This window comes from Anopheles moucheti, chromosome 2 (genome assembly GCF_943734755.1).
Source record: "Anopheles moucheti chromosome 2, idAnoMoucSN_F20_07, whole genome shotgun sequence".
In the NCBI taxonomy this organism is placed as follows: Eukaryota; Metazoa; Arthropoda; class Insecta; order Diptera; family Culicidae; genus Anopheles; species Anopheles moucheti.
The window spans coordinates 10126712-10139349 of NC_069140.1; the positions used below are offsets into that span (position 1 = coordinate 10126712).

Genomic DNA, 12638 nt, shown 5'->3' on the forward strand with positions numbered 1-12638 from the left:
ACCCTTTTTCCAGCATGGCGATGAGATTTTATTAATTTTATTGCACTAACAAAACTGAAACAGTATGTAATATGGTAAATGATCTTAGTGGCGTAGATAGCCGACATTGCCAAACGAGATACACCCTCTTAACAAGCGCGCATTTAATCAATTCCAAAGGATGCGAACCGTTTGGCTGCGAAGTGTGGTTGCGTTTAGCGCGGATAAGAATGCAACGCAAGGCCACGTATATTTTAAGGCTGTAGTTAAACGAAAAACGCACACGTAACTTAAAGTATAGCGTAGCGTTCAAAGAAGGAATTACCTTAAATTAAAATTTGCACAATGAATTGATAGTTCACACTACAGCCTTAAAACTGCACGTGGTCATATTACGTTCAAACGTAGCTGTACTGATTATCAACCGCCCGTTGCACTTCTTCCGCCGTGCCGGTTTGTCCGGAACCGGATGCAGATCCCTGATTTAGGCCACTTGTTCCTGGCTGTTGCTGCTGCTGTGACGAATGTAGATGAATGTGCTGCTGCTGTTGCTGATGATGGGAATGGTGAAGATGCGAACTCATCTGCTCAACCGGGACCGTTTGTAGCGACAGTTCCAGGTCACACGTTTTGATACGCACACTTCCGTTCAGCGTGATCGCTTGCGTTGGCTTGCGTTACGAACGGATATCCGTTATGTTTTCGGTTTATTCCCCAAACGAATATGCGGAATCGTACACACACACACAACATCGTATGGAAAAGACAAAAAGAGAGAGAAAGAGAGAAAAATATATGATCAGATACGATCGCGCGATCGATGTGCCGGCAAATGTAAATCCGGAACGGTTTTTAAAATTCCTGCACGTTTGTATCTGTGCGTGTGTATGTCACGTGTTTGGCCATGTGGAGGCCGCATACATCAATAAGATACAATCATGCATTTTATGTTCAAAATAGAAAACTACGCGAATAGAATTGTACTAAGAAACTACGCGTGAGTGAAAAGTGATGTGACGTATACAAATCAAAACAGTATAAGTTCGAACTATTATTACGATAATAAAAGAACATTACAGCATCACACACAGAAAACATAAACAACGATTCAACTGGATGAAGTACAATAAAACACAAATCCCATTTTCTTCCCACTAACGAATGTTTACAGCGCTATGTCGGATATTTTAAAAAAATCCCGGAACCGAACGGTCGTATAGTAAAACACCGGAGAAAAAATCAAGCACACAAGCACAGCGATGCAAGATGAACGGAAGATGGCGAATCGAACACGGGAAACGAAACTCAACGGGCAAAACGACAACAACGAAGTTGATGAGAAACGTTTGACAAACTATAACAAGATTCGAACAACGAAACGGAAAGACAATAAAACATAGACCAGCAGTTGATGTGTTTGACAAACTTAGACATTTCGAGAGAGACAGAAGAGGAAAAATTAAACGTTTCTTGGCTGATTTGGCCACCGATGTCATCGTGTAGTGTATATGTGGCCAATGCAGAAGATGGTTAAATGAAGGTTTAAAAACAGCGCGCGCGCGCGAGGACAGAACTTTACATTCGCGTAATTTGGAAAATGTAAGAAAACAATAGAGCGCTAAAAAATAACACATGGAAACATACAAACACTAATGAGAACAAGGTAAATGACGACAGCACAAAACAAAAACTAGATAGAAGTTTCGAAATAGAGTGACACTGTTGTTATTTTTTTTTCTTTTCTTCTAGCATTTGTTTTTTCGTTTTGTTTATGTTTTGTTGGATTTTGGCTTCAGTTCTTCAGTTTCGCCTCACTATTCTTAGAAATGTATTTCTGCTGTTTCTCGTGTGTATGCATTCATTCAAGTCTATCTGGGATGTGGTTTTCTTTGTGAATGTATGTGTGTTTGTGTGTCTGTTTTGCTTCTTCATCTTCTTCTTCGTTTCCCTCTTCTGTTTGTTGTGTGTTTTATTCTTTCGATCGACACTCTGTTTCCGTCGGTATCTGCCTATTTTAGTAGTAGTGTCCCTGTTCCGCGTTCTGGCAGGGTTTTCGTTATTCGTAAATTTAATATCTCACATGTCTTGGGCTGGTTTGAGGATTGCTGCCAGCGGCCGAACCACCGCCACTGGCCGCTCCCGTCGTTCCGGTTGCATTGGGTGTGTTTTGGGAGGAGTTGGATACGGCCGTGGTAGCACCAGCACCGCCACCGGTCGCATTACTACTGCTCGTGCTGCTGCTACCGATTAGGGTGGTGGAGTAGTTATTACTGGTTGCCGTTTGCTGACCCGCCTGCAAGCCAGACACCGACTGCTGGTGTTGCTGCTGGTGCTGCTGCTGCTGCTGCTGGGCCTGCTGGTGCGTGAACACGTGCTGGTGCTGTGGGGTAAGCACGTACCCGGTTAGCGTAACGTCGGCAGTGCCACCCGATTCCAGCGGTATCGGATGCTGCCGGAAATGTTCGAGCATCTCGGTGATCGAGGGAAACCACAGATGCTGCACCCGGCACTGGCCGAGATCGTTCAGCGTCATGCGCAGATGCTTCGCCTTGCCCTGGAAGTTGAACGTGAGCACAAACTCGCCCTTGCGCGTTTCGCTTTGCCGTACCAGGAACACGCCGTGACTAGAGATGCCCTCGCGCAGTACCAGCTGGGCGGCTTCGAACCGTGGCAACGTGCCATGAAACCACGGGTACTCGCGCATCATTGCCGTCAGGTCGGTGTCGTGCTCGTGCGACAGATCCAGATCATTTTCCGTCAGCTCGAAATTGCTCGATGACGATATCCGGTCGTCCGGCCGACGGGGAGGCAATTCCGGTGCGTTGGCAGTCGTTGCGGTGGCGGTTGCGTTCGCATTCGCGGCCGTACCGGTACCAGCAGGTATCACCGTGCCACCGAGCGCGTTCGATACCGCACCAATGGTGGACGTGCCGGTTCCACCGGTTGTTCCGGTTAGCGATTGATTGAGGCTAAGGTTGTTCACGTCCGTGGCAAGCCCACTGGATGCCACCAGCGTCGACGGTATACCGCCCGCTCCTCCGCCACCGTGCGACATCGAGGTACTGAGGCTGGTGATCAAATCCGTGGCAACCGAATCGGATGGTTCGGAAGTCGTTTGCGTACTACGCATACAGTAGCGTATCGTGGCAAGCCAGCTGCGCATGTCGTCCGTGTCGCGGGCCTCTATGACGTACTCCATATTATTGCCAGCCTTCAGCACGAACGTATTCTCGTGATCCGGCATTTCCAGTGCCGTCGTTTCACGAGCTTCCGTTATAAGAAAACAAAACACGCCACTCCGAGGCTAAAAGGAGAAGTGGAGAGAAAACAAACAACATTATATAGATACACTCCATTGCAACGCTTAGGTTAAAATTGCCGTAAACCATTCCAGCCCTACACCGCGTACCTTCTGTGACTTTGGTGGTGAGTAAAATTCCAGCATATATCCTGAGACCGTTTTCACTAGCACCAGCTTACACTTTTCCCACTTCTGGGAACCGGGCTGGTCGAGGTTTTCCGGCGAAAGGTAGTTGACGGTGCCCTCCTTCCGACATTCGACCACTATTTTTGCGAGTTTAGTTTTACTGGCGCGCCGCTCGGATAGTTCCACCTCGTCCGAGTGTTGTTTGTGGAAAAATGCCTAAAAAACAAAGCACTCATTTTAGTCGCGATGGCCAATGGAACTGGACAACAAATTGCGTGGGTTACTTACATGAATTACCTTGCCCTTACGGAGCCCTTTGAACGATAGTCGTCGGAAGAACGGTTTGTGATTGGTTTTTGGCGAATCTGTATCCTCGGAATAATCGCTTTCCTCCGGCACCGTAGCGGATCCATTTCCAGTCTGTTGGGCGCAATGGGGAAAGAGAGAAGATGTTTTATTGATATGAAAAAGCATGGTTTTCACTTCGAAATGCATTACTGTAATTATTCATGGTTTTTTATGCTGTATTTTACACTGAACTACATTGTTCATTCGTTATTTTACAGATAGGCGATGGTGTAGTCCTCCTGACACGATCGTCACACGATATCCCACGGCGGCACTCGGCTAACGTAACCGAAACGTGCAACGCGGACCATCGGCCACACAAGCAAACCAATAAAATCATCAGCTTCAATTTATTTCATCTATCGCACAGTGGCGCAACGTCCCAACCTATCACCCATGGCCAACGGTGGCAAATTAAACCAGCAAAACAACAACAGTGGCGGGCATGTTTAAGACTTCCTTTTTTCTCTCTCACCCATATCGTACATCTGTTTTTGAAGGATTTTTGATGAGTTGGAAACATAATTGAGATTTGTTAGTTCAAGGCCAATCCTTGCCAATTCTGACAAACGTTTGTTAACGATCAATCAGGTTTGTCTACTGAAACTAAAATCATTGAACCAAAGGGAGTTCTGAAATGGGTGATCGTTGTATGATCCTGTGGTTCTTAAGCATACCCTGCTCTTTACGTAACTGATCTTAATATTAATTGTATGTAAACACTATAATCACCAAAGCAAAACAGTGACCAATATGGATTTGCTCTGCAAACAAACTCAGGACAACGGGTTCCAGGTTGATGTCATCGTACATCAACACCTAAGACCACCTTCGATATTTCTAAAAAGCTTCAATTTCAAGATCTTTAAGGTCCTGAATTTGATCAATTTCTCTCTCTCTCTCTCTGGTCGATCATATCGCATTAAGAATGACTTAGGGTGACTTCACGTTTTCTCCAGTAATTCCAACGAATAATAATGGGGCAATTGTGATATCGGTCCGATGACGATCATTACACATCATTCATTCAGTTTAATAACTGTCCACAAATATAACATTGAGCATGCATGCACAGAAGATACTTATTTGTATGAAATAGAATAATTCTGTTTCTTTTAGTACTGTAGTTCGAAGTCTTTTTCTAACATCTCTCTTTATTCTCTTAACTCTCCACCTACAACGGCTGTGTCAGAGACTTTAGAGAACTCATGGACAAGTCATTCAGCTTCAAATCCGAATCATTAAACACCTTATTAATCGCGGAAATCACATGCTAGCACAGACATCTCAAGAACCTATCAAACTTCTCTCCTCGAGAAGAAGCCGCGTGCATGCATTGATTAAGTCACACGATTTATTCAACTGGAACTCATCAAAACACAAGACGGCAGAGCTCAGTTCCTGCTTGTGGCTGGTTTGATCAAGCTGTGAAATTGATGCACCAGCTCTGCTTAAGAGAACCGGCCTGTATTTTTTACCTAATTGTTGATCATTGAACTTGACATTACAGAAGTGCCGGAGAGATACCCACAGGATCAATTTCAATTGGCCAAGGATTCATAAACACATCTTCTAGTACATATCACACTTTAACTTGAAAAGAATTTAGAAAAAGTAATAACTATCTACCTTAAACTCGACACATCATGTCACAGAATCACGACACATTGTCAGCAGAAATGTTGGACGTCAGTTCAGTTCGCATTGTCGTCTAAACGTTTCTGTATGCGGCACTTATAGGCCAATACGCCACGTTAGGTGCTTTGTAATTTTTTGACTTTTTAACAATCTATTTCTGTTGCAAGCATACGTATGTCCGATAAACCTTTTTTGAATAAACAAACAAACAAACCAAATAAAGCCACAAAATCCTATGCAACGTGTGATCACACACTCATCAGTTTCGTTATCATACAAGTGGGGAGGAAAGAAAGCAAATGCAAAATAAATATCCTCCCATACACCAAAACAGTGATCCGGTGATCATGTGTCGGACGATCATCTCACCCGCTTTGCGATGAGATCGGATTTCGATCGGTGTGTCCGAGTGATGATAACATTCCGCTAACATTGACAACAATCGACTTGAACGATGGGGAATGATTAATATTGTGTAAACACACACTCGAAGTTCATTACCACCAACGGTGTGTCGCCCGGGCTACTAATCTCCGAAAGACGACCCACAGAGTTCGAGTGCTCTCCCCAAAAGAGATTGCTACTCCCTCCTCCCGCTATTACCTATGAGCATTTGGTGGTAGGAAGGTGCTACGGTCCATCAAAAACCACAAACACGCGCAACAACACACACTGGACAAACACAATCCGCGGTACAAGGAAAGCGAACCACACCAAATCAAACCACAACAACTCCCATTCATTCATGCCAGAAGCGAAGAAAGGCAGTGGAAACGAGGAGGGGACACAGGGAGGCCACAACAAGCGTGTCCGTGTTCGGGGTGGTGGCGATTTGAAATTTATGAATGAATACGGTTCCATTCGGTCGGGCACCTATGGTACACCTCCCGCCCGGTCGGACCGCCCGGTTGTGTTGGCGGCATTAAACACAACAAGGGTTTGTTGCGCGAAACCATGCATACGTAAAACCTGCCAAGGCCAATGGCAAACCGACGGGGAAAAAAAGCAAACAAACAAACAAACAAGCAAACAGGCGGCACACGAATGGCAGCCCGAATGGGTCGAAGCGACTGCAGACAAACGACAGGTGGGGGCACTCCGGTTGCATACCGACACGCATTCGCGTCTTATATGGGGAGGTCCACGCACGCGAATGGCTGGTCTCGGTGCTGCCCGGTCGATACAAAGGTTGATCCGCTTGGCAATATTGGCAAATCCGGGCTGAATAATTCCTGCCACATATTACGGTGTGAGTGATGTATTCTAATGGACACATTTTTTCATTAGAATTCGATCGTGGCCAATATGTGTGCGAAGGAACGGTTGTTTGTACTGACATTATGGACATTCCTGTACTTGGTAAATTTTTCATAGCTGTAACAACAACGCTTCATAGCTGTAATAATAAATAAACCTTAACCCCTTAAAAACGTGTAGAAACAATTAAAAGTATTAATACCGCCCAACAGATGGCGCTAGTCGACGAAACTCTCAGCGGGTTGTTTGATTTATTCATTTTTATTACATTAAATTGCGAAATTATAATCGGGATTGAGTGAATAAACAGAGTAGAATATAAATTGTCACATATTATAAGGGAAAATACAAACAAATCCGTCAACGAACTATTTGTTTGCACATAAAAATCAACGTATTAGTCACATCAGGCAGTGAAGTGACTAACAATCTACATGCTCGCGAACGATAACAAAATAACTCATAAAACAAATATCTCAACCACATTCGAACAATAATATCAATATTAACCATGGGAAAACAACGGAAATATGTATAATTTCTTATTTAATTCAAACTGGGTAAGAATAATACACACAAACTTTTATCCGATTCACCCACCCTTACTCCCGGATATGATTGCATTCTTAGAAATAAATGCGCTCCGGATGATAAGTAGACCAAAAAACAACACCTTTGAAATTGACTGGTTCCATTCGTGCCCTTTGATGGCTTTGCTCGCCATCGAACCAGCTGATCCCGTGTGAGTAAGTCTTGTGTTACTTTTTTGATAACTGGCCAACCAATCAGTGCAACATTCGGGCAATTTGTGGCGAGAAGACGTTTGCCTTCTAGTATTTTTTTTTACGTATCGTCTGCACACACAACAAAACAAAGCAATAAAGTCTAGGGGTTTTCCAATTGCTTGATTCATATTAATAAATAGCATTGCAATAAAATCATTATCGCAAGAATTGTAGTAAGGCATTACAAACATAGTCCGGAAGTTTTATAATTCACGCTGATCCGTATAGAACTTATTTACCTAAGCGATCATGGAATGAGTAGGTGCGCTTAGAATATATTTTTACTATTTACTATATCTGCCTGAAATCTAATTTCTACTCGATAGTAATTCGTTGAACTTCGTGTTCTACTTCATGTACTGGAATTATTCATCAACTCGAATACTATTTCGTGCTTAGTCTGCCATGCCCCGGTTAAGCTTGAATCGACGGATGATTGGATTACTTATTAGACGATTGACTAAAATTAATTAATTAAGAGTACAGCAACAGCAACAGTGAGCTGAATATCACGATTGATGTTAATACTTCGACAAAAACGACCTACATTTTGTTTCGTATAATCAATTATATTCAATCAATGTTCAATCGTTTACGGAACTTTAATCGAATAAAGCTTTAACGTAACACACCAAAGGAAAATGCTATGGGTGTGGCTCACAGAACGGTTGTAATTGTTGCATGTACCGGCAACTAAACTTTTGTCTAATATTTGTTCAATGATGTCACCTTTTGTGCTCTCGCATTCTATTATCCAAAAATCGCTTCCAAAGCCCCCGATTTGGATTGCACTTTGTGTTTTGTAAGAACATGTACGATAAGCATAACAAAGTGATGGATACACTCTCCCCACGGGAATCTACCCACACTTCCTTCGACTTTGCTCCCTCTGTTATGATATGATAAGAAAACAAGATTTGTAATCCATTTACACGGTCACCTGTTTGTTTCACCTCCTCGGATGCACGTTCAATGCGCGCATGAGGGAAAATTTTATTCTGTGCACAAATTTGCGTAGGATGCGTAGGAGAAAGCTTTTCGGTACGGTGGATGTAGGTTCTGAAAATGAAACCACCCACCAATACACACCCCGTCATTCATAACAATGAAAGTGGTGCGCCCGGAGGATTAGCAGTCGGGGTGGGTGATGGTAACTAAAATCCTTACGCAAATGGAAGGCCTTGCTTTGAATAGTAGGTAACCAAGGGTGGCAAGGAAGAATGTTGAGGTGGTGCGCGTTTCCAGGGAAATGGACGAATAAGCACACGCAAAGCTTTGTTACAAAGCGATAGCGAGAGAAGAAGAGAAAGATTAGGTACGAAAATATTATGAATGAACCCGGGCTACTATGAAAAAAAGAAACATTCGACCGGGTAGGTTCATTGGATGCTGCTGACATCGCCTCAGGTCAGGTTGCAAATGTATGCGTCAGCTGCCTGCTTTGATTACACAGTTCGTCTGATCAATGACGTTGCCGGTTCGCGAGCAGTGGTGCAGAGTGGTTTGTTTTGAAGCTGAATGTACGCTCTAGTTTAATGTCTGCCACTTTTTAAAGTTAGTTAAATATTTAAGCGTACTTCACGGCACTATCGTGAACCCATTCTCGGTGACGCATTCCGACAACCGTACATGGTTGTTGAGCGATAATCGAGCGATTGTATCTTGTTGTAGCCGAGCAAGATCCTGCAGTGGGATTAATTACGGCTCCAGCGAGCATTTCACGCTGCGACGTTATACGGATGGACAGTATGTCCTGTTTACGATTTTTCTTCCATTCTAATTCGTCTCTCGTAGCATGTTGTGTCCCACACTGTCCCACAACCCATATCGAACGCGACAAAACCCGCTAGATGTGGTTCAATGTTTCTTCCAATTCTTCGCTAATTGTTTGTCACGTAATGCTGGTGTTTGGCTGCGGCCAACAAGAAACCTAAAAAACAATCGAGCATACTATGGATAAATAACAAAAAAGGGCCTTACCTTAGGTTGTGCTCGTCGGCGCTGAAACTCGTCCTCGAAGCGAGACTCGAAGCAGTGGACAAACCGGCGCATAAAATCCCGATGGGAGATCGTATGGCGGGCCACTTCCGGCAGATTGTTGGTGACGTAATTTACGCACGCTCGGGCAAAGTCCGCTGCGGCCGCCCGTGCGTGACGCTCGCAAAATTCCGTCCACGTTCCAACGGTTGGCGTTGCCGACAGTGTCGTCGTGGATGCGGTCGGCGTCGGCGTCATCGATCCCATCATCGCCGCGGACGATGCCGTTCCAACGGTAACCGTACTGCCCAAGCCGCTCTCACCATCTTCACCGCCACCACCGGCACCGGCGACGCCTACGTGCAAGGCGTTGCCGGTATGCGCCACATTCCCACTGGCACCGCCACCGCCCACTCCCCCGACACTGCTGGCTAGTTGATGCTGTTGCTGCTGCGGAACTGTCACACTGCAAAAACTTTGATCACCATCTGTCAAATTGGCCATCATTTTTGTTTATTTTTCTCCCACGCTTTCTCCCACTGGTAGCACTGCCGCACAGGCCACCTACTCCGGAAACACCTTACCAACCGCACACCTATCACAATACCACCCCCCCAGAATTCACTTGCCACTCTGCCTTTCCCTTCGTTCCGGATGACACTCCGACTAACCACCACACGACCTCACACTGTCTGCGCTAGGGCACCTGGTGTTCCGACATGGGATGCGCTAATCGTAACAGATTGCTCACTTTTCACTACCAACCGTACGCGGTTTGGCACTCACACACAACCAATCGCTCCGCCCGATTGCCATCTCGGGGTACCGTGGAACATTCTTCCGGCTGCAACTATCGGCAGACGCGCGTTTGCGGGTTACCGCGGGGAAGAGATAATACGGCACGCTGGCCTACTGCGATAGGACGTGCAGCATTGCTGATGTAAACGAAATATGCAGGAATATGCTACCAAACAGGGGGGCGGCAGTCGGCTAGATTCTTGCACCTAGCACCGAGGCAACACAACACTTTGCTTCACATTCACCTGAAAGCAGACCCAGCGGACTTGTATACGCCCTTACTGTAACTAGTCGCACCACGCACTACACTGCATGCATTGAACTCGTGATAGAAATTTTAATTCAATGTAGATTTTTTTTATTATTCTGTCTATTCCCGTGATGTTGTAAACTTTTTTCTATGCCCGTGGCTACACATGCACTGTGGGATAGTGTCCCGACCATTCCGGTTGACTATTTACCACCGAGCCGTGTTAAACCCTTGTGCTTGCGTCCAATATTCATCTCATCGTTTTGGGATTGTGGCAATCATTTTATTTGAAGTTCTTTTGAGATTTATTTAAGGCGTATTATATACTCTTTCCTCAACATTACAAAATTACGATTTTACTCAAATTACTCAAAACAATCGAAAAGCTTAAATTGTAACAATGACATTATTTTTGTGTCGACAATTTTAACACTAGAATTCCTAGCAGCATGTTCTGCATTTTGAAAAATGCTGTAAAAAATTGAAATTCACCGCAAATCGTGCTATTGAATAATAAAATGCAACATGTCAGTGCATTTTCCTGGCGGTTGCATTCGAGACTTCTGTGCGCCTGCTGTCATGAGCAATTGTTTTCGTGCTGGTTGTGTTGCATTTAGCATACATAAAAATGTCCTATCCGGCTGGAACCGCACTCCGTTTTCCCATCGTGTTTGGGAGCATTTTAGTCGGGTTTGGAGTTGCATTCTATAATCGGTAAGATTCACTGAGTTCACCTAGACCGCAACACTTTATAAAAGACTTCACTTCGCCTATCACCAGGGATAAGTTTATGACCGGGCTAGAGGAGGAACGTGACCGCTTGAACAAGGAAGACTTGGAGGGAAAACAAATACTGCTGGATAAAATTGAAGCCGTTCGGAAAGCGCGCATGCAATGAGTACCGCATAGGGAGCTAGTCATTTTCCACCCACATAATATAATAAATGTACAGAGCTTTTACATGAGTAAACACAGTTTATTTAGATCTAACCGAACAGCAGAGTATGGCGTAGACTAATCCTGGCGAATGTGCGCCGCTCGGGGATCGTCCGGACGCATCACAACGTACGTTAGCTTGTAACGGCGGTTATCGGAGCCTTTGCGATAGTAGTTGGTCAATCCGACCACACTCAGACCGATTCCAATTAGTGCTATCACTGACGAACCGACCACTTCTGGGATTTCGTTCCACCCGCGTTTGAAAAGGGCCGTAAGACCACGGCTCGCCTGAGATGACGCTGCCATCTTTGCCACACGGAGTCGGTCGGTTTGCTACGGAGAAGGACGATGAAAACAAAAGCTAAAATTGGAATATTTCTTGTAAAATTCTTCCTAAACACATTTGCTACTCACTCTATTCACGTAATCGTGTTTTGCTCTTTTTTGCGATATTTCACATCTTTCGCTGCTGTCACTATGACACCTGGTTAGCAACCCAGGCTGCAACCCAGGCTGCAAAGAACCCACGAAAAGACCGATGTTTTGTGTTTATACTACTAGTTGGCGAGTTCATTTATTTCAAAATCGTTTTTACGGCATATTAAGTGAAAACTCAACGTTAAATTGTACCTACAGTGTATTGCATAATTTATCGTACAAGTTTTATGCACAATCAGACGATTTTTCAACAATTTTTTTATTAAAGCCAACGACTGTGTGTATTGCCATTGTTGATGTTGGTACCTTGTGTGTTGTTTTGGCTATCATCCCAAGCTCCAAAACGGCACATGAAAAAACGTCTTTCCGCGATCTTTTCGGGGATGAAAAGACCGCGGAAAGACGTCTTAATAACACCTCATAGGACCAACTGTCATGGCGGCACAAAACATCAACCGCTGTACAAAAAGTTGTGCCGCAGCAAAAAATATTTTGTGCCACTTTTTTCTGAGCTGTTTTTGCGATTGGATGAGACCAATAGGGACAAGGGGAACAATATTATAAAAGAATGTTTGCAATCCTGCAGACCCGGTTGAAGAGATACGCATCATGATTATATCTGCCTGTGTAATAGGGCAGTGCACTCCTTTCTTTCAAATAAAAGCTTGCCTCGTGCAACCGCAGTGCTAAAACACGCTACCTGCAAAACGTACATGTATTTCATTTCATTTCTATTTTAATCCAACACCTGTGTGCATTGATATAGCTGATGTTGGTAACTTGTGCGTTGTTTTGGCTGTTA

At 44.4% G+C, this 12638-nt stretch overlaps 2 protein-coding genes across 3 annotated transcripts; both read right to left on the reverse strand.

The window, feature by feature from the left end:
- Positions 1 to 95: 95 nt before the first annotated feature.
- LOC128297140 (SH2B adapter protein 2) lies at positions 96 to 10620 on the reverse strand. The gene is made up of 5 exons (XM_053032710.1): positions 9415 to 10620; positions 3695 to 3826; positions 3389 to 3622; positions 2060 to 3283; positions 96 to 650 (listed from the first exon to the last, which is right to left on the reverse strand). The coding sequence occupies exons 1-5, from the start codon at positions 9916 to 9918 to the stop codon at positions 378 to 380; spliced, it is 2367 nt and encodes a 788-aa protein (XP_052888670.1). The 5' UTR covers positions 9919 to 10620; the 3' UTR covers positions 96 to 377.
- Positions 10621 to 11415: 795 nt separating this feature from the next.
- On the reverse strand, positions 11416 to 11880 carry LOC128298028 (uncharacterized). 2 transcript variants are annotated; one of them, XM_053033756.1, is made up of 2 exons: positions 11813 to 11880; positions 11416 to 11731 (listed from the first exon to the last, which is right to left on the reverse strand). In XM_053033756.1, the coding sequence occupies exon 2, from the start codon at positions 11702 to 11704 to the stop codon at positions 11474 to 11476; it is 231 nt and encodes a 76-aa protein (XP_052889716.1). In that variant the 5' UTR covers positions 11705 to 11731; positions 11813 to 11880; the 3' UTR covers positions 11416 to 11473. The 2 variants fall into 2 exon arrangements, with proteins under 2 accessions (XP_052889716.1, XP_052889717.1); XM_053033757.1 differs by having other exon boundaries at positions 11416 to 11759; positions 11813 to 11874.
- Positions 11881 to 12638: the final 758 nt, after the last annotated feature.